Here is a 26,507-nt window from a genome sequence, read left to right on the forward strand (position 1 = left end):
TTGCCTCAGATCCCTGGACACTGCGCAGTCGAGCCCTCCATTTTCTAGCCAAAAATTTATAGACTCAGAAAGGGGAGATACCCAAGGAAACTTGGGCCCTTGACAGCTCTACTCGTCTTGCAGGAAAGAGTACAGGAGCACTATTTTCTTCCTCCTGGTGGTAACCATACCTCCAAGCTCTCAATCCTATAAATCATTACCCTGTTAGCATGCCAGGCGGCACCAGATTGGACATATGACGCTTATCTGACTTGTTCAACACCATCTGCCTTCGCGTGCGAAAGGGCGGTTCAAGTCACATAGATGCTGCATCACTCTCCAGAAGAGCACTAGTGGAAGTGATTCATGCCGTTTTTAAATAATACTGTTCATGTTCTGCTAACAGAAGCCCAAGGACCCATTTTTGGTTAAGAAAACACTGTCAAGGTCCATTGGTTTAATTTTATCCTGAAACGGGAGCATATGGAAAATCATCCCATAGGGATCGGTGATATTGTCCTAAACAGATGTTCTTGCCATAGGAAACACTTAGAAGGAAAGCAGGTGTGATTGATGAGATGGCTCACAAACATAAACCTCTGCCACAACAGCAACACCATTTCCATTCAATTCTTGCGCTACATCAAGGCTTCAGAAGAAAGAAAAGCAATCATATACCTTTGACAGAAAGACAGGAAGGGAGAAGGGCAAACGCACACTCATTTTGTGTCCTTACAGAAACAATACTGTGTGTTAAAATAATGCCTAGTAAAACCAGCAATAATCTTTCCAATAAAGTGTTATTATTTCACAAAAAAATACTTCAACATAAAGATACTGCAGTAACCAATTTAGAGCTGATTTACCACTATAACAAATCAGATTAGTTTCTCTTTTGTTATTACTACTGTCTCTGTTAACCAACCTTAAGTTAATAACCAATGATTTCTTCTAGACTATTTACTTGGTTGCTTCACTAAATATGCACCCAGCCAGTAACAGGAGACCTACTCTCAAGAGATGAGGCTTTGTGGAAAACCGCGCGTTAACCTCGGTGTTTTAGCCTCAGCCAAAACTTACACATTAAGGCTTCATTGCTTTTGAGATTTAAGCGTTGCGTTTTTCCTCTACTATGACCAAAACCCACCATGTATGTTCTGGCGGTATAGACACCAGCTCTAAATTTTCAGATTACGCTGAGCAGAATCTAGCAAGGCACTTGATACACCATCCTCAGGAAGATCGTGTCCTTACAAACAGCGACCTTGGCAAATGCTCACAGACGCAGCATTTCTAGAAAATATCAAGAAAAGGCTCCTTCATTCTTCAGGCTTGCCGTATGATGAGCAGTTACCCCTTCAAATTAAGTTGTAGAAACCGTCTGAAAACCTTTTTCCAACCCTGTCATTTGAAAAAAAAAAAAGGAAAAAGAACCGACACAAGTACGGTATTTAAAACAAAACCAGGAAGACAGCAGGAAACATCAACAACTACAGGGAACACTCGACCACCACTTCCACAGCCATAAAAATGAAGCTCGGTAAAGTAAGGATGAGAAAATTAGTTCACGTATGACCTCATCACTTTGGGCTGGAAGGTAAGCACCCGGGGAATGGCAAGACACGAAGAGCCAGGGCCATGCAACAATGATGCCGGCTGCCCTTGCCGGCTCCTCTGCTCTGAGGCTTCAGTGTCTCAGCTGCTGAAGCACCGTGATCATCTCTGCATGCTGAGAAAGTCGGACAGAACAGCATTTTGCTTAAAAACAGTTTATATGTTCTGTGCTGGATAAGCAACCATCAGGTTACATCAATTCATCTCTGCTCTCAAGTTCAAGGCTCCACTGGCGTCAGACACTGGGGTTAGTTTTCTGACTCAGCCTCCAGCCATTGCCAGTAATGCCAACAAAAATCAAATTTATAAACAAAAGTGTAAATGCATAAGCTGAGAGGCATCATGGCTCATGAACAGAATGAGAGCCTTTCTTCCTGGTTTTTTAAATAGGAAGCACTATCCGGAAAACACAAAGCTTTATTTTTACACGTATGTTCAAAACCCAGCGATTTGTGCGGTTTTGCAACCCGACCTAACTTCAGGATACCACAGACCTTTAAAAAAAAAAACACCAAAGAGCAAATCAGAAGTAATATGAGCACTTAAAAAAAGAGATTTCCAAATTAAAGTGTGGGGTTTTTTAATGTTCCTCTCTCTGAAGTTTCCACTTTGCGCTAGTACGTTGCAAGTGTTGGATGAAACCTGAAAATTTTGACAATAAGACTCCTGACTTTTGGAAAAAAAGACAAGCAATGGCTCAAGCTCTTAGCAGGAAGAGTTTCTTCTTCTGGAAGCCTCCCACCTTCCGAGGTCAATTGCAAGACATGCCAGATAATCTTGCTCATAAATTCAGCAACCTTCATCTTAAAACAACTGGAATTCTTGTCATGCCACTCCCAAAGCAAAGCTGTGCTAAAACCTTATTCCTCCTCTTTGTTTAGTTTACTCAAGGCCAGTTGAGATACATTGCTTCCCGAACCAATTTCATCTTCAGCTTTCATGGTTCTTTTCCTTCTGCTGAGTCTTCCCTGCCTTTGCCTTTCTACAGAGCTATTACATCCCCTCTTGGTTCGCCACGCTAACCGAGCTAAAGTCTGGCCTTACTTCCTAAGCAAGGTTCTCCACTCAGTCACTCTGGTGGCCCTACATGACATGTTCTTCCTTCCTGAAGACAGTCACCACAACTGTAAGGGTAGTCTCTGCACCCAGACAAGTCATTGCTTCTCTTAGGTGCTCGATCCTTCTATATGCGAAATGGGGACAATTTTTGTTGGCTGGGCTATTATTTGAACTTGCACCATAACACTTGCACCATCTGAAACCAGTTTAACACAGTCTTAATGAAACAAATGCAAATACAATTTGCCAACAGCTCAATTTAAAGATGACTTGTGACTGTTCAGTTTAGGTTGGCTCCTTACCAAACTAAACCAAACTTACATAAACCATGTACTGATTGAAATAACAGTGCTCACAGGACTCATCAAATCAATAAAAATGCAAACCTTGTAACCCTGAATATGTGACCAATGCCACAGCATAGAATAAGAGAATCGCAGCAAGTGGGTCTGGAAGTCATCTGGAAATATCACTATATTTCCAGTCTACTCCTCGAAGTCTACTCCTTTGCTCCAAGACAGGAGCAATGATTTCTAAATTATTCCTGACAGACCTGTACACCAGCTCCATGAGCCTCCCTAGGGAATATTTGTCAATGCTCAACAGCTCTTAGTTGGAAAGTTCTCCCTTCTGTCCAACCTACATCTCCCTAGTTTCAATTTAAGCCCATTAATTATTTGCCTCTACATAGTGGGCATGAAGAATCATTTATTCAGCTCCTCCTTTAAGTAGGCTTTGGGTTTTTTTTTCAGACAGTATTCTTCAAATACCTTTATCTTCACTATCTTTATCTCAGTCACCTCTCCCCAGACTGGACGAACCATCTCTCACTACCAGCCATGTTCTCTGGATCTCCGCGTGCTGTTGTAACCACATGCTGGATGCTGACTGACTAGTCCACATCTTTCTTGAAGTGAGATGCATGAAGTGCTTCGCACCGGACAGCATGCTGTTAGTTATCCAAGGGAATTGTCCAACATTTTGTATATTAAGATTGGGAGATTGGGGAACATCAGCTGAAAGCAGAGTTCATGGTTCACAACGCCCCTGCTGATACATATCCCCGCTTTCGGGAAGAGCAGACACTCAGTAGGTGTTTCACAGATCCTCAATTCATGTTAAATCTGAAAAACAGATACCATTTCAATGGTCAGCAGCCAGGTGAGGTTAATATGATTGTTCAAACGTCGAGCCGCTGATTTAGTTTACCTGTGGGATCTGGAACACAATACTGCTCTAACCCATTTTCCGGAAAACCTTTTGGGTATGTCGGTGCACTCGCTCTGCCTTAGAACCACGGGACAAGGCACCCCAGCTAGAGGAAAAATCCAGAAAAGCCTACAGGCACTGTAGTACTTAGGATATTAATCCTTAAACAGGAAGAGTTTTTCAGAAAGGTTTGAAGAGGCTCATGCATCCCAATTAGACGCCCTCCTAAACCAACACCTCGGAGGGGATTGTGCTGCTCATTCTCACCAGGGCACCCTCCCTCCCCAGCGACCGTGTTCACAACCGCCCGGGCAAGCTGGCTCGTTTGCCCTTCCCCCAGCACCGCTGCTTTGTACGCGAGCGCGTGCCTTCACCTCCCACCACGGCAAGGCCGGGGACGAGTCAGAAAGCTGCTCGGAAAACAGCTGAAGAGCAGCACAGGTCCTGTGTCACACCAGGAAGGCAGAGAAGAGGGCTCAGAGCTCTTCCATGATTCGCTGCAATTGTAACGCATAGGCAAGCGGAAAGAGCAACTCGGGCAAAACGTTACCCAGAGGGAAGACATCCTCCAAGCCCCAGCTCACGCCAAAGCATCAAGCCAGCTTCAGCTCCGGTGAAGGAGCAAGGACAGGGATTCAGACAATCCCAGGAGAGAGGGGCAGGAAGGCGTTCCCGGCTCTGACTGCACGTTGCCCACAGTTCCCAGCCCCTGGCTTCTCCCTCTCCACAACCACCCATCCCCGTTTATCCCAACCCCTCATTCCCCTCCTTCCTCCCTGCCCTGCTGCGTCCCCGAGTCACCCCTCTCGCAAGCATCCATTCATCCATTTATCTTTCCTTGGAGAACACTCTCAATTTTCTGCTGCACTGACACTACATTATTCCCTCCTTAACTCCCAGGAAAAAACAAAACCAAAAACCAGACCAGTGCAAGGCGATTTCCACATTCAGCCTGACGCAGCGGGGTGTGCCCCAGGTCCAGGGCTGGCGTAAAGCCCGAAGGATCACCCGCCCGCAGCCCAACCAGCAGGGCAGAAAGCCCTTGGCCTGCCGACGCAGACCTAATTAACTCTTTCCTGACTTGCATTTTCCCTCTGCTGTGCCGAAAGAGTAGTGAATATTAGGCAAACATTGGGGGATCAAACAGACAAAGAAAGTCTGGAATAATCACATTCCCCTTGCTTTGTCTGTTGGTGTTAAATGTCGAGCCTGCCTTTCCCAAGGGGTCACGTTGGAGCTGTCCTACAAGGCGCCAGCGGACAACAGCGCTTGCTGTCCTTCATATCCACGTTACATAACTGTGCCTCTGCACGGGGACAAATCTCTCCAATATCAGCTTTAACCACATTTTCCCATGTACGTTCACGGCAATTTTGAGAGGAAGGAACATTAGGAACTCACCCTTGTGAATCATCATCTTGCCTTAATACCGCACGCAACCACGCTTTCAACGCCTGCCCACCAAGAGAGACAGCCTCTGCAGAAACAACCCGTGGAGGGGGAAGAAAACGTCCTGACGGCAGCCTAACCTGACGCTGTATTGTCACAGAGGCTCTGCTAGACTTCCCCGTTTCCAAACAGCTCAAATCATTCACCAGTTTACCTGTGCCAGCAGAACAGCAAAGGAGAGCAGTGCCCGCCGGGCTACCAGGAGCCTCATGGCCACCACCACCACGCAAGAACCCAGCCCGGTGGCTCCAGCCACCACCACCCCCGGCTCATCCCGCCGCAGCTTGCTTCCCATCCCTGAAGCACCCACGCAGGCGCTGCTAAACCAGCAGATTTCATAGCGGGCAGCCACGCAAGCCTTGCCTTCCCGCAGCGCTGCGTGCTTTGCCAGGCTCCTCTGGCAGGGCCCGCTGCCTGCGGAGAGGGGCTGCTCCGACGGAGCCGCCGCCGCGCTCCCTCGCCAACCTGCCCGGGGACAAATGCTGAGCCTCCCCATTTGTGGTGATAAAAAAAGGTACCTGAATAAATTCCTCTGAAGCCGATCTCTCTTCATCTGCAACAGCTGAGAAATATTGTTGTTCTTTTATCATAGAACAATCTACTCTATTTTTTTCATATTTTTAACTTCACACGGAAGATTTTTCATTAACTGTAGAGCATTACACGGCACAGCCAAGTATTATTATGTGCCTTGCTTTCTTGATAATAAAAGTTTGATTTGAGACATAATAATTTATTTAAATTATTATGTAAAGTGAGGAAAGGATTTCCTCACCCAATTAAATCTGCAAGCTCTGGACAAAGAAATTCAGAACATTTCAACCTAAAAAAGATGTGGAAAACAGATGCAGAGAATACATGTGATCTCTTAAAAAAAAAAAAGAGGCGTGCACTTAAATTCACAACAAAAACCATCTCAATTCAAATAACTCAACAGACCTTAACTAGTTTGAAATAGGACTTGGAAGAAGTTCTTTTCAGAATTCAGGTAACATAATGTAAATACTTTCTGTGACATTAGTTAAATTGGGATCCCTTTACAACAGGGATACCCGTCTGAAAGAACAACCAGCTGGAAATAAACTGATGAAGCACAGCTAGTTATCCCGGGTACGCCAGGACAGCCTCTCATTATTTACCAGAAACCTAAAGGAAAAGAAAAAGCCAGACGTAAAGGAAGCCACCACAGGCAGCACCATAGCATTAGCTTAGAGGACGCTCAGTTAGACTGAGAAGAGGATGTAACTAATAATTTTCTTATTACGGCTTTTATACGTTGGCTGCTGTTCCAAGGAAAGATGGATTAAATACCACGTCTGTTTGGTTGGACTTCAAATTAAAAGCTCCGTGATGACCTTTCATTCCCAATAGGGTGTTTTGGTTTCAGTTGTTGTTGGTTTTTTTAAGTCTATTAACTACATTAGGTCCTCCAGAACATTACCCTGAATAAGAATGGTTTCAAATGTAGGAGACAAAAATAGGATAGGAAATAAATACGTCAACAGAGGTTCAGCCTCCAAATTCAATTCACAAGCCTCCCAGATTTCCACCCTACAGATGACCAAGGGAGCCCCTGGTGCCGCTGTGACGGACCTGAAGCCCTCCTCCGGTCCCGAGCCCGGCGGCGCGGGCACGCTCCCGGCACGGCTTTGCTGCCGGGGCAGCTTTCGGCACCAGCAGGTAAGACCGTAAGCAGGCAAAAAGAAACAAACACTACGTCCACGCACCATAACGTTACGACATTTCACATGGAGGTAAGATTTTGCAACTTATTAAACACACACAACGAAACTTTTCTAAAAACCTCACGGGCTCAGCCTTTAACAGGATTTCGCATTTCAGACTTTCAGCTAAGGAGGCCGCCACGGGAAAAGACGAGCCGTAATCTGCGGCTTCTGAAAGGAACCAGGAAATACAGGTGTAGGAAATAAAAGGCCCTTACCTATTGAACTTTAAAAGGAAAAAAACCCCAATCCTCGGGCAGTTTCTTAATTGTGTTTAAATTCACATAGCCTTTCCTAGAGCTGGAGAAATTTAAGTGAGAGAGTCTGGGAGTTTTCTCCTTGAAAACTGAGACAAGGCTGGGTAAAGAAATTTTTCTCATCACACCCCTTTCTCCCAAGACATTTCCATGGGAAAAAAACATTAATTCCCACTCTAATAATATACACGTAAAACGTATGTTATTAGAAGAGCATTGCAGGAGGCGGCTCCCGGCACGCGTTACAGGCTGCCAGCTACCGAGAGACAACACGCGCTTCCCGCTCGGGAAAGCGGCATCGCAGCAGGTGCCGGACCCGCCCTTCCCGCGCTTTCCCCCAACCGTGACATTAAATCCAGAAAATTTCTCCTTACCCCTTTCCGCTCTTTCAATTAACCTGATTATAGAAATAATCTGCGGCATTTTTCTGCCGCAGTGCAAAGAAATAGAGCGGCGGGCAGCCTCCCTGGGAATTAATTACTATCAGCACGCTATGCTGAGCCTTTTATTTTGACGAAAGCTTGGTTTTCATTAAGCTCTAGACGAGAAAGTTTTCAAAGACTGCTCATTTTACATTAGTACTCTTGAAACAAATATAATTTGATTTACTGCAAATATCATTCTTTTTCTAAAAGCTCTATTTTTAGTCTACGAGACTAAAAACGTACAAGTTGGAGCTCCAAGAGGTTCCAAGTAGCTGTAGTTAAATTCTAGGTATCTCAGAAAAGGGTGCTGAGGAGTTTTCGAAGGACTTCTTGCAGGAGGAGGCTGGATTAGTCTTGCCAGCAGATTCAGTGAATTTCCAAAGAACTCAATGGTTTGAGTATCATAAATAAAAGTAATAATAATGAAACATCAAAATCTAGATACGGATTATCATCCCATACAAAAATACCCAAGCATTTTTAAGATCGAAGAAAAACTTCTTATGAGTCACAAAGTGATTTACTTAAACTATTTTAAAGCTTTGTTTTCAGAAGTTTTCAAAATTAGAAATGCTAAGAACAATTTCTTGACTGCAGTGAAACAAAAGGTTTTGCACAGCCTTCCTTGGAGCTGCAATTTCATTTTAAAGATCAAATTTCTCAGCTTTCAAGCATCTTACGGTATGATAGCACGTGATCAGCACCATCTTATACACAGTATTCAAGAGAAAGTTGATATCTCACTTGCAATGTAAGAAACAGTTAAACATTTGTAAAAGCAAGGCTTAGATAGAACTCTACCTAACAAGTTCACAATCCACCTAAACCACTCCAGGTACTTTTTAAAGAAAGCACTTGAGAATTCACAAACCAAATATTTTTTTTTTTTCTTCAAATCATTCAGGCATGCTACCAGCAGTATGTTATATATTCTGCACCACTACAATTAAGAGTGCCACATACTGCAATTAATTTTAAAAACCCACATACTTTAAAGGGTCTTTTAAGAAAGAATAACACTCATTGCGACGATGATCTTTAATGGTTGCTAAATTTAGGAGGACATTGACAATTTTAGATTCTTGTATTAATCTCACCTGTACAAACATTTTATCCTTAATTACTATTGCATCCTTGTGTGGGTTTTTTTAAAGTAACTCTCCCATCCACCTTAGCTATGCAATAAGCAAAGACCAAGCAAACAAACAGTAAACACTTGCCATGAAGAAGAAAGTAAACGGCAACTCAGCAGGTGAGAGCAAAGTAATCTAAATCACATCACGAGACAGCCATTGCTTAACGAGTTCCCCACTCCGCTTGCAGTGTTGTTACCAGACACATCCCATGTCAGCTATTTAACGAGGCTTAACGCTACAAAATGAACCCCAAGAGCAGGTACAATGTTCCTTAAAATGGTTTCTTAAAGAAAGGTGAATTACTGGATTTTCCTCTGAAAAGCAAGGGAAGCATTTGAGCTCTCTTTTCACCTCCACAGCTAGGGTTAAGGGGAAGTCAATCAACTGAACCACGACTCTCTAGCTATGTTGTAAAAGTTTACATATATTTACAAATATGCCGATTTTGCATTGTGGAGATTACAGCTCTGGCACAGGCTTACATACTGCCGCTGCTGCACACGGTATATAGCTATACAGTTGCTTTCGTTACCTCTCTTCAGAATCGTTTGTTCACTTCAATCTTGCAAGAGAAATAACACACTCAAGACCTGCTACCATCACACCGCTATCAGTGCAAGGAATTGTTTTAAAACCAGGTAAGTTTACACGGTAATTCTGGGCAGGCCTAAGAATAAAAGCTGCTGCTCTGGGAACGTTACTACATTTCAAAATATAGAGCACGCTTAAAACACAGACTGAATATAATGCTTCTTGAAACAAATTTTATCCCGGCTCAGGGATTTTAAAACTTTGGTACATGAGCACCTTAGAAATAGTATGCAGCTTCTTTTATTTTTTGGGTGTGTTTTTTTTCTTAAACTAAGCTCATTAAAACAGGTGACCAGGCTTTCATGACCAATTATTCATCTGTCTTAGACCTCTAAGAGTAATTAACGTTTCAGCATGTTTAAGATCTTCTAGTTAAACCAGTCCTTCCATTTTTCCATTCACACAATTAAACACACTGCTTTGTCACAGATTATAGTTCATCCCGACCCTTAAATATGTATCCTCTGAGAAAAATACATGCAAAACCGTACTAAGTTGATGGAAAAACTGAATACACGTTGTTCAGAATTGACGCGACAATGGTAATCAAGGAGCGGTGTTTTTACTGAATTCATCCAGGCTGGGAAATTACTTTAAAACAGACGTGAAGTCCTCCGTATAGGTTGCCCAGTCACCCCTCCACCATCCCACAACCCCTCCAGCACCGCAGCTCGCGCTCTGTTTTGCCAGGCTGCCAGCGGGACGCAGAGGAGCGCTGCCCTCCCGAGCGCTGCTCCCGCAGCCCGGCGGGACCCCGCGTTTCCCCCGCACCCTCCCCCGGCCCCGAGGGACCCCTCCGGCGCGCAGAGCCGCTCCGCTGCGGGGCGCGTGCCCTCGGCACAGGCTGCAGCTCTCCGCGCAGTCCCTGGGAGTTTGGCATCTTTCACAGACATCATAAACGTAGGAAGAGCAAGACAAGACTAAGGAAACCCATCCCTTCTAGTTATTTCTAGTGGTTGTCAAAAAAAAATTCAAAGGTGGTTTTTCAGCCGTTGTTTCTTCGGGAAATACGACTGCAGTGATGCTCTGCGTGTGCGCACGTCTCCCCTGTTGTCCACAACACATTTAGCGAGTAAACCAGGGTAGCGACTCGCGGAAACAAAGCAACTTTCAATTTTCAGGACAATTGATATAAAAGGGGAAGGAAAATTCTCTTGTTGCCCCCACTGAAGGAAAAAATGCAGAAAAAGCACAACCCTAGTAGCTGTAAAATCCACAGAAAAGCACATTCAGAAATAACCAAACTCTGAGAAGCAGCTTCACGGGGAGTTCACATCTTATCAGGTACCGAGGACTCCAACTACAAGATGATTTCATTAGTTACCCTGCTGACAGAAATCCATTTTGAAATATACGCTATATATATATCTCTCTCTCTTTTAAGGTACAAAGGTCACAGTTCATTAGAAATTACAGAGTTCTCTCTTTCTGCACACAAAAATTAGCTTAGTGGAAATGTTTTAATGGCTTTTCTCCTTTCTCTAAGAGGATTCATAAATTACAATTTCAGCTGTAAAAATCAGAGGTTATGCAGCTAGGACAGTGGATACTTCAACATGCATAAAATACACAATATATAAATTTTATCAAAACTTTTTTTTTTTTTTTACACAAAGAGCATTTACAGCATCTGTACTGTTAAATCATTAATTGTAACACCAGAATTAGGATAGCTAAGCATCCACAAGGCAGTCAGAAAGACTACCGGTATCAGTCACTGCTGAGAATGAGAAACTAACAATTATTGCAGAAGAGGCTATAAAATGCCCTTTCATCTCATCTCAGTAGATGCCACCTCATTTTCCTTCATTTCTCTGCAAATTCTGATTTTCACCTCAGGTGCATCAGGATTTCCAAAACGATGAGAAGCTACCACAGCTGCCACCGACCGACAGTCTCATTGCTGCACAAAGCAGCTGCCCAAGAAAACACCTTGGAGAACTGGAAGACTGTTAGATGAAACAGTGTCTTATGAGATTAATCAAAGAAGATAATTTCATGTGATTGTGAAGATGACCCCCTAAAGAAAAGAAAGGGACGTGAAAAAAGAACAAGTGCATACGCCCTGTGGAATGCAGAAGGTGTCAAAGAGCAGGACCCGTCCTTGTAACTTCTGAGGTGGCGGTGGAGGACAGGAAGAGAAGGAATGGGAGGGAAGACGAACTTAAACTGTTTGTTAAAAGACTACTGGAAAGTTTTTATGAAGTAGCATCCATTTCTAACAAAGCCTCCCTAAAAACGTGCAAAGGAATGCGGGAGCAGGTTGATGAACCACCTTGTAATCCTTCCCTGACCTGTAACAAAACCAGATCAGCACCAGTCACACCCCTCACACTGGGAATTTGGGATTCAGCAGTGACACTGATTTCATTTTTAGGTCCCAGGTTAGTGAGCTGTATTTTCTGTTACACCCTCTTCAGGCAAAGCTAACAGCCCCAACCGCAGACCCTCCGGCTTCAGTCATTCTCCATCACCATCTTCACGCTCAGACACTCCCGCCCAACACGGACCGCACTCCCCAGCAACACTTGTTATCAATTGAGTTGCTGTTCAGCAACAGCACAACAAAAGGAAGAAAAATACGGACAGATATTAGTGTGGCAGAAGTCAATAACCATCCACAGTCCCATTTATTTGCAACAGTTGCTTTTGAATACACACAGGCTCCACCATCTCGGGTGTCTCATTTCACACACGAGTGTGCAGCCCAAACCCAAAGCTATTGAGAAGAAAAGTTTTCTTTGAAGCCCACATGTGAGTGAGCGCTAGCCTGTTCTCTCCCTTCCTCAAACCACCTGAGAGAGAACTCCAAAAAAAGTATGCACATTCTTTAATAAATGAAGCTTTGTATTTAATGCTTCGATGTTACTTAGAGGAAGAACTGCTGTTTCTAATAGTTCCGTAGCTTCAGTGGTTAAAAACTTGTAATGCTGGCTTCATCTAAGTAAACCTACACATCTCGGATCACGCACATTTTAAGTGTTAACTATTTCTCATGGTATGGGATGCCAGAATTAGCTCTGGAACCAGTGGGCACAGCTGCTTTTCTCCTCCTGTACAACAACCTTCCACATCAACAGCCCAGGTGTCGGTGTAGTGGATTTCTTGGTAGGGGTATGGGCTTTGGCAGAGTGCTTGAGAGTGGGGGTAGAGAAGGAACAGGAATTCAAGCAGTCAAGCTGTGAAGAAAGATCCCACAAAATGTCTATCATTTATTCCAGAGAGTTAAAAAGAGGTTTCCCTTCATTTCCCTCTCCCAACCACAGATATTTGCTACAAGTTTGTTTCTTCTAGACTTTGAAAAGAAGGCTTAATCCTCTTCCACATACAAGGATTCAGAGAGTTGTCTACAGCCTAGAGGAAACCGCAGGGTGCCTTCGTAAGAGTATCTTGTATCATGTGGGAATCTATCCAGTTGGCTTAATTTAACATGAGACTATAAAAATAAGGCGTAGAATTGACCTGGGTCCAAATGCACTCTTCTGAAGGCTCTTGGGGCTCTGACACGCAGTCCTCCAGCCGCCAGCATACTGAAGGCACCATGCCTTTTCTTAAGATGAGATGCCTGCAGAAGCTAAGGTCTCTTGTGTACGCCCCATATGGCCTCAGTCTTAACTTAGGTCAGTGCCCGCCTTGTATATAAACACAGCTGGGACCCAGAAATGAACTGTTCGTCCATTCCTCAAATAGCTGAAGCCAAGAGACATTTGCAGAGCACACCCACCACACTGTGAAGGAGCTGGGTGATGGCACCTACTTTCCTCTTACGTGGCACCTGAAGAGGTATTGCCCATCTCCCCTCCCATGACAGCAATACTTAGACCAAAGGACTTAATAACAGGGGAGATTCATTCCAAATTCCCATCCCCACCTGCAATAGTCATTGGAGCCTCCACCAAAGCCTCCAAACTACTACACTAGCAGCTAAGGGAAGGGAGAGGAGCACACCTCCTGCGACTTCATGCCTCCAAGACAGGGGATTCTTCCATTCTCAGACAAGTGAATCCCAAGAGGAAACATGGAGCTTGCTGGATAGGACCCCTCCCCAGCAGAGGGGTTAGCCACTGGTCTCGCCTCCCTCCCAGGCAGTTCATGTGTCTGAAGATGGAGCCACCAGCGGTTGGATGGAGCCTTCCCCATCAGCGTGCTGCTCGTTTGGGTCCTTGCTCTGAGCTAACGCAGCTCCCGCCCGCACTGCTGGCAGCATCCCTGGCAACAGGCTACGGGCTGGGCTTTGTCCTTACAGGAGCTGGCCCCAGATGCCCGAGGTTACACCCGCTGCCTGGTGCCTAAGCAGACAGTCCTTAAGGTCCGAAACGAAGACTCCAAAGTGAGTTTTCTATTTAAGGACCAAGTGGTCACTGCTACCTGACACCGATGGGGCTCAGAAGCTCTCGGCAGCCTAGAAGAATTTATAGCTCAAACTTGATTCAGATAACGTTAGTCCAATTCAAGAGTCTGCCCCGCATCTGAGGACCAGCAGATTATCAGTAGAAGCTTTTCTCACTTTTTTTTTTTAGAGGGAAGTTACAGAAAAATCACCATTTGTTTTCTGGAACAGCGCTACAAGAGCTTCAAATTAACAATTAACGAGGCCCTTACAATGCAAATAACTCCCAAATATCGTGTGATGTTCTCCCCCTCGCTCGACCCCATCTGCCCGTGCCGGAAGTTCCTGGAGCTCACAGGCTTTGGTTAGGCTGAACTGCCACAATGACTTTTTAAATGCATTAAGGTCAATGAAAGATGTTACACAAGTTGTTACAACTTGTGCAAGAAAAAAAAAAAAAGAGAAGCCTGGAGGGCAGTGGGGGTGATGCTACATCCCCAGAAGCATGTGCAAAAAACATGCAAGGGAGAACATAACCTGAAGAGGCAGGACCACAGATGGGCTACAAGCAACCATTCCAGGTCATTCTTGCCAATTCATTTTACCCTATATCCTGTGACTTAGTACAAGTGGTTGTGCATTTTCTCTGCTTCTACTATTAGTTTTATATATGCACAAACAACATTAAGTAACCACCCATGTCAGTCATGATTGTGCTGTTTGCCAAAGGACAAGATATTCTCATCCTCCGAAGTAATCGAAGGCAATATAAGCCCTACTGTAACTGAGAGAAAAGCAAGTCCATTTTATTAATGCAACACTTGCTTTATTCTCTACAATTCTCAAAACAAACGCTGATATGTAAGAGAAACAAAACAAGTTCAAATGCATGTAAACATGGCAATTTTCCTGAATTAATCAGTAAAGCCTAGAACACAGCAAACCTATTTGGGATGAGTTTTACAAGACTAGATTTTATCAAATGTTTCAGCAGAGCTGCACGGCCTGCAGCAGAGATACATCCGCTGGAAATTTTGTGATCCGCCCCCCCTTCTACACTGTTCTATTTTAATAGACAAAATTGATTCTGCTCAGTCAACCACCACAGCTGTATTAGCTCCAGCGAGTACAATGGGTCACCCGAAATGTTGCTCTAACTGGAAAAAAAAAATCAAGACAGCATCAGGAAAAGCCATGTTAGAAAGCTGCTTATTGTACAGAAATCTGGAACAAACACCGTGATTTTAATCCTTCAAGCACACGCCAGTGAGAGAAAAGGAACATCCGTTTCAGAAGCAGACGTAGGCAATGCCTGGTTTACACTGCTTTTGTAAAATAAATACCCAGTTCTCCATGTATGAAGTGACCAACTGTCATTTGTTCTTTTTAATAAAACCTTATTTTGTAGAATAAACAATTTTTTGATTATTTAGCTAAAGAAAAAACCTTCCTCCATCTGTTCAGTCTTACTGGGTTTTAGACAGTTTTAAGCACTTGAAAAACATTGACAACGGCATTTGGACAAGCCCTGCTAATACAGGAATACAGGGACCACCACATCGCTGTGCTCGGTACACAACCACAGTTTATTAAGGCCCGTACTTTGCTAAATAATTAATGGAAAAGGTAAGATAGTTCCCGAAAAGCATAAACATAGCTAGGAAAAAAAAGTCATCCATACAGATTTACATTCAAATTCTCTGGGTTAAGATGAAACAAAAAGCCTTTTAAGTAGTTTTCAGGAGAGCTGGACTACTACAGCAGGACTTTCAGAATTTGAGAAAGGCAAATTGGGAGCTTTAGTAATCAACTAAAGTACAGCTTTCCCCAAAACACAGCATTGCAAAAAAAAGGACTAGCGTGTAACAAAAATGCGCATTTCCTTTTGAGTTTTCATTTTCTTAGAAAAAGCTAGGAATCAAAGCAGTTTTAAGTTGACTTACCTAACCAAAAATTACATGAAAATACCAAAGTTAATTTGAAAAGTGCTGCAGAGATTTATAATAGGATCAAATCTACAAATTTTCCTTTAAGAAGTCAGGCATGAAGATCAGATTGAATTCACAAAAAATAGCCAAATAAGAAAAAACCCACAAGCGTTATTTGAGCCTGCATTCTCCTATCTGTTTTCCTCAGAGTTCATGAATAAGTGTTTTGTATCCCTCTCTAGCAAACAACCGAAGAACAGATGGTATTAGGTCTTAAGTTACTCCTTCCCTGGCAGTTTAAGCAACATGTATATTCCCATAATACAGCATTTCATTTTACCCATTACTCCCACTGCGTATTTAACCACCATATTATATAGCCGTTATGCTGTATTAACACAATACAGAAAAATTATTTTCCCGTAAATCGCTTATAAAATCTGATTGTACACACTGACACCTGCTAGGAATTACAATGCACACGCACTTACATGGAAGATTCTGGAGAAGGAGGGAAGAAATCCCATCAGCTCCAGAAATGTGCGGGTTTAGAATAACGCTGTAGCCACAGTGGGCTTAGGCTATGGCGTGTTTAGTAGGGGTAATACATTTTTTTAAGAAAGCATTGGTGGGACAATAGTGAATTGAAAGCCCAGGTATGTAAGACCATTCAAGCCTGAAATGGAGCATCTTCCAAAAATAAAATTCAAGATGAGTACAACTATATGAGTTTACTTATTTTCTCTTTCAGGGATTGAGTAGAAGGGATATCACCACACACCATTTAGCTGTACATATTCGGAGCAAGCCAAGTCACTGCTAACAACATGGTTGCTCTAGGAAGTCCTTGGAACACATTTATTACCAGCTGACTTAGAACTCAGACTGAGCTCATCAATCCCTACGGATGACTGGCTGGCAACTAAGATGCTTCCTAAGGCTTAGAGGTGTTCAGTGACACCCTGTGTCCACAACAGAGGTGATCGCAGGAGACAGGACTTGTGACCCTCTCCTTGCATTCAATTCTCAGTGTCTTTTACATGGGAATGATCATCTGCAAGGAGAAGGTCAGAAGAACAGCTCAGAAGCTATGCAGCACCCAAGCTAGTTCGTACTGCACAAAATTCCCAAGAAGCAAGCTGCTTTGGATAAGCATCATGCCAAAAGGAGGTATGGACTCGATTTCTTTGGAGGATAGTGAGATTTTATTCAGGGATATGGGAAGCTGCTTATGGTTTGAGGATTAGTCCATTCCAGAGCAAGGGACCAATCTAATACATAAAACGGGCTCTATTTTGTGGTTTATGTGGAAACTGGATTTAGAAAGATCTGCAAGCACTCTGGGAAGAAAAGAGGGCTATGGAGAATGAGGGTGCACGCCTTGCTTTTTACACACCGGACAGCTCACACGTTCACCAACTGATCAAAGCCTTTTCCTCATTTGCTCCGCAGAAGGGAAATGGAGGCAAAGAGGAGCTAAGACTCCTCTCTCTCTAAATATAAAGAAAAATCACCATATACAGCAGATTCAAAAGTATCTATCATCTTGCGGTTTTAACAACGGGTCCAGCCGCCCCCGCAGAAGAGGCTGCAGCCATTCACTGTTTAAGATGTTGCAGAGAACACAATTGTAAAACTCACTCCTGGCAGAAAGGCAGGGGAGTAGGAGAGTGGCGAGTTGGCTCCTCTGTTTCAGAGCTACATAGGAATAGCAAGATACTAGGTGAAGGTTGTTTCTACCTTTCTCAACTGCATGGAAAGCACCCCAGCTTTCCCCTGCCTTGCCAAGCTAGGCTTCAGGCACCCTGAAATCAACACTGGGATAGCACCCATGTTTTCCAATAGGCCAATATCGCTTCAGGGAGATAACGCGTTTCCAGATGTAACTTCAATTTCACAGGTACAAACTGAACCAAGAGGAAAACCAGTTCTGCTTCTGCATGACCATTTCAGATATTCTCCAAACGTTATTTGCATATCCCCCTCCCATCTGAGCAATGAAGATGTCTCTTCCAACAGGCGTGCCAAGCGTCATACATCTCACATGAGATGCCTTTGGCTGCCCTTTCCTTATACCTACAAGGCTGCCCGGGTATCATGCATCAGCACCCACCTTCTATTTGTGTTCTCTGGCCAGTCAGACCTACCACAGCACCTACTCAACAGGCAGGGAAGCATCCTGCTGCCAGCAATCAACAGCTATGTCACAGCAAGTCTGAAAACCAAACTCGCCCTGACCGGACAGTTGTAGCGAGCTCTCCCCAGCACTCAAACCCAGACCTACCCCTCCAGCTGGGCTCCTGAAGCCCAGCAGATTTATCACCACCTCCCTCCTCCACAATCCCTTCACAGCTGGTCCTTACAGCAGGGCCTCCACCCTCCTCTGCCCCCCCAAGAATCACTCTTCCCAGCCTCTGCAGCAGCTCCGATCTCTCAGAGCACGCAAAAATCCTGGTAACCCCAGTATCCAACAGCCGAATTGCTATTGCCACCCTTCTTTTAGCACACCATTACCAGTGCCACCGAGCTTTCTTCAGCCCTCTGTAGCACCCTAACCACAAAAAAGGCAGCATTCAACCGCGTTATACATGTTATACACGTCAGCATGTTATACAGACAAGTCAGACTGCATCTCAAGTGCAAACATTACTAAGATGACAGCTTGCAACATCAACTCTTTTTCCCTGTCAGCTGTGGACAAGAGATGACCAAAGGGACCAGAAATATCCTTTACACCGAGTTCTGGTTTTATTTTAAGTCATTCCCTCTTACTGCAGCTGGACTCCACACACTTAGCATGAAGAGTTTAACCAGGATTAAGAGCATACAACCAACCTTTAGGCAAAATGCACTCAAAAGCAAAAGAAAGGAGTCTTATTCGATTCAAAGGCAGGATCTGAAGTCTGACCCAGCTCTCTTTGATTTACTGAATTTGAGAAGCAGTCTATTAATAGTTCACTACTGTATCCCTATCCTGCTTCTCCATGTCAGGGCAACAGCTATACTAATAAACACCAGTGATACAGGCACATGTTTTCATATTGACACTGTAAAGCAGAGCTAAACCAATCGTTTAAATCTAAACAGAAGTCACTATCTCAAGATTTAACTTGAAACAGACAAAATTAGTCTCAGAGTTAATTTAATATGAGCACACAGCAACACCAGATTCAAGCTTTCAGACACAGTCTCCCTCCTTCTTTCTCCCAAACAGGTTTTCTAAATTATTCTGTTCATTTACACTATAAAGTTTACCCGGCCAATAAATTAACAGCATAAATAGTAACCAGCTACTATTTCAACACCAGATGAATGCTGTCAGCCTACAAGGACACTACAAAAGCCAAACTACTGCACCAGTGAAAATCCTGAAGATGTTACCTTCTTCAGAAAGAAATCCCCTGGATTCTTGAGGCAGGGGCTGTGGACATCCTCCTCCTTCCACGTAATTTAACTCCACATAATTAATTTTGCCAAAAGTGACTTGCCAGCTAGAGCAAAGTGAACTTGCTTTAATATTGCTCATTTTACAGGCTCCCACTTTTAATCATGCAAATGTATCTGCTTACACAAAAACATCTGAGCCATGGACCTTTGGTATCGCTTTGAACAACTATCACAGATCTTCTAAGTGGACATAAGATGGAAAATAACGCTTAAAAATTTAAGAAAATATTTACATAGGCATCATAGCCTTCTCTCATACATAAGGTAACATGCTTAGAAATAAACTGCATGCTTTTCCTCCCTTCATCCACTCACCAAACTAGAAATTTTGCTTTGAGGAAAGATTATCAGCCTTAGAAACAAAAATTAGGGAGTTCACATAGGTCTAGCATTAATGATTTTAAATGCCCTTTTTATTCACCTTGCATTAAAACAAAGTCTAATCTCATCTTGTACTTCTAGAATATTCATGCCATATTAAAATCAGCCAGCTATCAGCCAATCTGGATGAGCTTCTCATTTAAGGAATAAAAACTGAGATCAAGAAAATACATTATCTGTTCCTATATTAATACTGCATATGAATCAAATGAAAGAAATACATCCACATTTAGAACTTAATTTTCAGTTAAGATCTGTGCCCTCCAAAAATTTGAAATTCCTGAATATCTGAGTGACTTAAGACATACAATGTACTTTCACGTTTTTTTCTTTGGTTCAGGCAGTTTGAAAAGACTGGCAATGGCATAAAAAAAAGGAAAAAGCGCTATAAAACTATGAAGTAAAACACTTATCTCGTAAAGATAATTTTTTTCCCCTACAGAACTATACAACCAGAAGCTTGGCAGAAAAGCTGCAGGTGCGGGGAGTAAGAAATTGGCACCTTAGAGTGGAATGTCTATTTGTGGTTGTTTTACCATTACAGCCCCTTTGGTTTAGTGGCCATTTGGAAAATGCGGTCAGAGCTATTCTAATACCCTCGATTTCTAATTTCAGCTATATGGGCGGGGAAGGAGAATTGACCTCTGCCCATCCTTCACTCTTCCACAGCTCTGCAAACACCTCTAACATCTGATACCTGAACCAAGCGCTGTCCCAGGGAGCATCCAGGACTCCCATGCATTCTCATGCAGAGCACCCGGAGGCCAAGCGTCCCGAGAAAACCAGCGTCCATCTAAGTACCAGTACGCAGAGTGGAGAACAAGGCTTGGGCAACTGGTGGAAAAAGCCTGGCCTCCCTGCGGTGTTCACCAGCAGGCATTTCTCACCCCCCCTCCCCACGGGTACAGCAACAGCAGCATGAGGCAGTCCCTCCTTTCCACATTTGCAACGAAGAAAACTAAAATTAAATACAGTCGAACAGAAGCTCTGTATTCAGAGTCAAAGAGAGAACCGTGAAGTACAATGAGGTCTTTGCATCTGAGATAGTACCAGGTCTGACTCTTCTGCAGTTCCCCTACATGTTCCCAAAGGGAAGTAGGATGGGATTTTGAAACCATTCATCTAACTAAAAAGAATATTTGGCTTGCCAGCAGTAGATTGGCAAAGCCTATATTTCTTATTCATGACCCAACATTTTACTTAGGAGTGCAACACTGAAATACTGTTATGCTGAAGCCACACCACACAGCAATTGTATGCCACCAATTAAAATTAATTATAGCTGTTGAAAACCTTAGAATGCGAACCCTTCCAAACTGCAAGGGCACGCTAATCCTGCTCCAATACTTCAGGTTCAGGAAGGAACAATACACTTATTTTCTAGCTAGAATTTGACTACAGCTTTCACATCTTCTCAGACAGGTCTAAAATCCAGATCTAGTTTGGTTGGCATTTGGATCCTACCCTAATCCAAGCCACGATTTCGGTTCTGAACCCTAAAGCCATCTTTTCAATGAAATAAAACCACTGAACAAGAACGGCTCGCAAGGTCTTTGTACAGACGGACAAAGAAGAGAGACAGACACACAGGCAACAGCACAACTGGGCTGAAAAAAGTGCTGAGCAAGGCCAGAGGATTAATGCCTGCGTGAATACTGCTAGTTTTTAAACTCTCAGGCTCTAAAAGTAACAAGCACAAGCACATCTCCAGAAGAAAGACAAAGTACAATTTGTTGCAATTTTTCCGCAAAAAGGCTCCGGGATGGGTTTTGATGGTTTGAGACTGCAGAGGACGTCATTTTGTCTCCAGCAGCATGGTGGTGACGGCTTCCACTCAGTCTTCTGCTATGGGTACCCGAACATTCCTACACAGAGACAAACGGGGGCATATCTAACCAGCACAGCTTACCTAAAAACGTTCAAAATGCCGTGAATAAAGTGATTACTTGGCAGCACCCTCTGAACGTTTTCCCAGCAGAACTCCCTACCTGAATTAGCAGAGTCCTGTACAAGCCAAAAAGCCCAAGACAACACACAGCTATTCACACCTTCTCCCGGTTGCTTCCTTCATGCAAACTCATCCTAAGAGCACAGGCTTTAATCACACGGCGATTAAAGACTTTTGTCATTCAGTTAGACTTTCTCAAGCCAGACCGAAGTACTGGCTTTCAAAATTCCCACCCCACCTCCACCGCCTGGCCTCCGGCATCACCTCCCAATCCGCAGGGCGCACAGGCAGCGTTTAAGGAGAACCAGCAGCCCTCGCCTACTTCTGTGGATTCACACCAATTTCTCTAAAGCACTGAATAATAATGAGAGTTTTCTTTCTACAGTCAGAGGCCTAAAACAAATTCTGTATTAAATTGAAAGTATCTAGTAGTAAGATCTGATTTAAGCTGAAGCACATCTAATGGAAATAGTGGGAATTAGGGAATTATTAGAGATGATTTCTTCACATGCAGTCGGTTCAAGAATTCCTAAACAAGCGTAACTAGGAATAAGAAAACCAGTCACCAGGTAAGCTTCCTGCCGCAATTTTCCCTTCCCAATCTCTTTAAGTGTAAACGACCCAAACACTGGAATTTCAATACACAGATGTGTTCTCCAACACATTTAGCAGTCTTTTGTAGATAGAGCTATTCTGTTACAGAAAGTATGTCGAAAATACATCTATTTCAGTTCCCCTGCTAGAGCATACTGAAAAATTTGGCAGGAAGATGAATTCCTGACCCGTGCGATGGCTCTGCAGCCGCAGAGCTGGCCCGCGCCGGCAGCTGAGCAGCATCGGCCTCTTGCTACAGACAAACCTGCCCTCCGACAGCACCCAGGTACCGTCCTAAAGGGCTTCCAGGCTAGCGAAGTAAAAGCCTTACGCGCTGGGGATTCAGTTTCAAGCCGAAGCCAGAGAAAGGCCAGGCCTGCCCGCAAGGCTCGGCTCCCAGCAGCGCCGGCCTCGCTCAGGTCCCATCAAGCCCCTTGGTGATCCCCCGGCCCCCCCCAGGACCCCCTCCAGGCGGGGGAGGGACCCTCCGGGTCCTCTGCTCCGGGCCTTACCTTGCCCAACTGCTGTGGCTCTGTATTTTGCATTTCTGTCTAATAAAAGCCATGGGAACGCATGATTATGAAGACTGAGAAGTGCTCCCCATACTTCTTAAGGAAGTAGTGCTGCAGTGAATTATGATTGCGTTGTGTAATGAAATCATTAGGGAATAAAGATGTGGCTGTACATCCATCCCCACCTACCCCAGGAAGCCGGGAGTGATTTACAGATTGGGCCAACAGTAAAAAATAAACAAACAATCAGGAGCTCAGGCTTATCACATCACATTTACATGCTATTCTCAAACGCTCTCGTAGGCCATAAAGCTCAGTCAACCAGTGGGACTTTAAGGACCCCAAATTATAACACTTAAATTTTCTAGTTTCCACCAAAATTGCAGAGTAACTCAGACTAAGTAATAGTGCAAGGAAAATAAAAATCTATTTCAGGTTCTCTTAGATAGGTCTCATTCAAATGGATGCTAGCAGAAATGAGGTAAGTAACAGACACTAAAAGCTTCACAAAGAAAAAAATTAAGCATATACTACTGTCACTTTTACAGAAGTGAGAATATAAAAATCACTACGAAAAGGGTAACAGCTAAGTCCGAAACCAGCAAAAGACAGTATCTAAACCATCACTCTCTTTAGATATTAGTGGATGACTTCAATCTAGAGCCCAAATCAGACCTTTTATTTAAAATCTTCCTTTTAAAAGGTATTTGGACAGACAGGTCTTTGACCTAACCGAAGCACTAATTCATGATGCCTAAGAGGAGGAAAGCACTCAAGCTTCCGCAGGTTTGATTCACAAGAGGCTGGCGACAGTCACAATTTCAGAGCAGGGGACAGGGCAAGTAAGGGGGCAGCAGATCTTCAATCTCTAAAATCATAACGCATTTTATTTATAGAAAAAGGAAAGTTCACTCCTGCAAATGCTCTCCAACTTCATTTATGTTCGGTGCCTTTCTAACAGAGACCTGCTAAATCAAGCTGCTGCTTTCTGAAGCGGCTGGGGGCAGGGGGGAAGAGAGGAGCTCCGTTTAGCTCTTCTCGCCAGGCTTTGCGCATTCGGAGAGAGCAACTCGTGACCCTTTTATGCAATATGACAGGTCCTATGTTAACATGGTTAGTGTCGGCAGCCAGATCCCGGGGCCGGGAGGGTTAAGCCTGGGAGGAGTGTACATAAGGTGGTAGATTCAGAGCCAATGAGAATATTGCGCTATAGTTAGACACTGGATACTAAGCAATGGTGACTATAAAGGCTGCTCAAAGCTGAGCTTCTGTAGATGACACCGGCATGTTGCCCTTAGCGCCCAGGCTTACAAAGCAGAAAAAAAACACAGGAAGATCAGCTCGGCTTACCTGAAGTTCACACCACGCAACTTCCACCCACGTCTCCGTGTCCAGGCCCTTATAGACCGTTTTGAAGGATCCCCTCCCCAGTTCAATATCAAACTTTAGGAACCTGCCATCCAGCGAGGTGGCAACCGCTTTCATATCAGCCTCCTCCTCGGGCTCCTCTTTCTTAGCCTTGCTCTGATCTTTGGAAGCATCCGACGCCTCTTTCCTCTCCACATCTTTGCCGGCTTCCTTCTGCTCTTCAGCCCCGCCGACGGTGCCCGGGGCTGGCGCTGCCTTCAGCCCCCCCGCGGGCTCAGCCTCCAGGCACACCTTCTCCCCGGCCCCGTGCCCTGCCTTCGCCCTCTCCGCAATTATCCTCCTGGTTTTAGGGAGCAGGATAATCTTCCTCTGATGCTCTGACTCGGGAAGGTCGAAAGCAGGTTCCTCCTGGTCCGAGTCCACCACGCTCCGCCGCAGGAACCGCTGATGGACCATTTTGGGATCCCTGGAGCAGGGGGCGCGGAGCGGCGGGGCCGGGGCTCCCGGCATTGCAGCAGCGGCCGCCCCGCTCCTCCTGCCGCCGACGGGCCCATCAATATTCATGCTCGTCTCCGCAGCCGGGGGAGCGCCGGGCTCGGCAGTCGCTGGAAACCCGCCACGGCCGCCGCCTCCTCTGCCTCCCCGCCGAGGTGCCGATCTGGCATCGCCCCCAGTTTCCATTAGGCCTGAGGTCTCCGCGCCCGCCGCCGCCCCCGGGCCGGGGAAGTCACCGTGCTCCATGCCCGCGCCGAGCCGCCCCACCGCCACCTGCGAGGGGCAAGGCAGAGCGCAGCGCCCTGACGCACCGGCGGCCGCGGCCCGGGCTCAGCCCCGGCCGCCGGGCACCGCTCCCCCCCCGCGGGCGGCCCCGGGGCTCCCAGGCGGGCGGGCTGCGGCCAGCCGGGCTCCCCGGGCCGCGCCGCGGCCGCCCAGCCCCGCGGCGCGCCCCGGGCTCAGGTGCGCGGCGGGGCCGCCTCACCTGCGGCGGGGGCGGGCAGGGCCGCGCACAAAGGCGCGGCGGAGCCGCTTACTTACGTGCGGAGCGGGGGGCTGCCGTCCGCAGCGCCATGGACGGGGATGCGAAGGGCGGCGGGGAGAAGGGGCGGGTTCCGCCGTGCGTGCGCCCGCCCGGCTGTGCGCGCCGCGGAGCGGGTGCCGAGGGAGCCGGCTGCCGGCAGCGCAGCTCCGCGCCGCGGCCCGCCCCTGCGCGCTGCAGCACGCCCCCGCCCGCAGCGCCGGCCTCCCCGCTCCGCTCCCGGCGGCTCGGGGTGCGAGCCCTGCGGCAGCCCCCGCCAGCCACGGCCGCGCCCGCCGCCCCGGCCCCGCTCCGCCGCCCCCGCCCGCCGCCGCGCCGCTTTTGTCAATGGGGAGCGCCCCGCCGCCCGCGCCCCATTTAAGGCACCGGCGCTCGGCCGCCGCCAATGAGGCTGCGGAGGGCGGCCCCCCCGGCCGGCCCGGCCCGCCCCCCGCCGCCGGGGACAATGGGAGGGTCCCCGCGCCCCGCCGCCGCCTCGCCCCGCGGCGCGGGCGGGGGCCGGGGGCGCCGGAGCGGCCCCGGGGGACCCCCCGGCCGCGGGCAGGTGCCCCCCCCCCCCCCCGGGCAGGTGCCCCCGCACCCCCGCACGGCCCCGCACCGCTGCTCCGCGGAGCATCTCCCTGCGAGGCCGCGGGGCGCGGGTCCCGGCCACAGCCCGCGGCTCCGTCGGCTCTCCCGGTCCGCGGCCGGCGAGGAGGTGACGGCAGCAGCCAGCTCTTCCCGGTGTAATTAGAAGGAAGGTGACTCGGGAGGAACCGAATACCCTTCCTCCTCGTCGTTTTTGAGCATCCTTCCCACGTAAAGCATGACCAGGGAGCAGCTCACGCACAGCGCTTGGTAACCCAGTACTGTACACCCTGCGCCTCAGCGCTCGGGGTTTGAGCACGCTGCCTGCCACAGGTATCTGGGTTTTCCTTTGTTTGCGGTTTTTTCTTCATTCCTAGCAGCTGGTGAATCGTTCCATGGATGTTGACCTCGTGGTGCATTATGGCTGACACTTGGCATTAGACTAGACCGGGGGAAACCGGGCTCTGAAGGCCACACCGTGCTTCCCCGGCGGGGAGGCTGGAGGCACGGGGGGCTTCCTTTGCTAAAGGCTGCGCCCGTCCATAGCCGTGATGTTTCTGCTCTGTAAATTCACGAAAGGACTCTGGCCTCCACTACTGTCAAGCTTGCTTTCTTAAGTATTAGGTTCATACAAACGTACCATATGTTTTAGTAATTAAAATTTAACTAAATAAAAAAAAAAAAAAGAAAAGAGAAGGTTTACCAAGTAATTATTCCCCGAGATTTCTGAAGGAAAGGAAGTTGACTGCCAGACAATCATAATTAGTTTCTCTTTTAATTAAATCATTTTTAGTTAAGGATGATTAAAAAAAAACCTTTTAAAATAAGAAAACAGGTGGTTATTTTAAATGGAATCTCTGGTGCTTTAATTTTTAAAAAACACGGTTGATTATAATAATTTAGCTTTATGGGTACATTCAATCTGTCAGTGGTTTGTTTTTCAAAGTGTTCAA

The 26,507-nt window shown here is 45.9% G+C and overlaps 1 protein-coding gene across 2 annotated transcripts in view; it reads right to left on the minus strand.

Annotated features, from left to right (window-relative positions):
• The window catches only part of WNK2 (WNK lysine deficient protein kinase 2), a 117,189-nt gene extending 92,042 nt beyond the window's left edge, over positions 1-25,147 (minus strand). Inside the window, exons 1-2 of one of the 2 annotated variants that reach the window (XM_075159466.1) lie at positions 24,987-25,147; positions 23,934-24,719 (exon numbers count right to left, since the gene is read on the minus strand). In XM_075159466.1, coding sequence (XP_075015567.1) covers positions 23,934-24,692 — 759 coding nt within the window. In that variant the 5' untranslated portion in view covers positions 24,693-24,719; positions 24,987-25,147. The remainder of the gene's footprint in view (positions 1-23,933; positions 24,720-24,986) is intronic. The other variant, XM_075159465.1, reaches the window with a different exon arrangement.
• Between the last annotated feature and the right edge of the window lie 1,360 nt (positions 25,148-26,507).

This window comes from Calonectris borealis, chromosome 10, assembly GCF_964195595.1.
Source record: "Calonectris borealis chromosome 10, bCalBor7.hap1.2, whole genome shotgun sequence".
In the NCBI taxonomy this organism is placed as follows: Eukaryota; Metazoa; Chordata; class Aves; order Procellariiformes; family Procellariidae; genus Calonectris; species Calonectris borealis.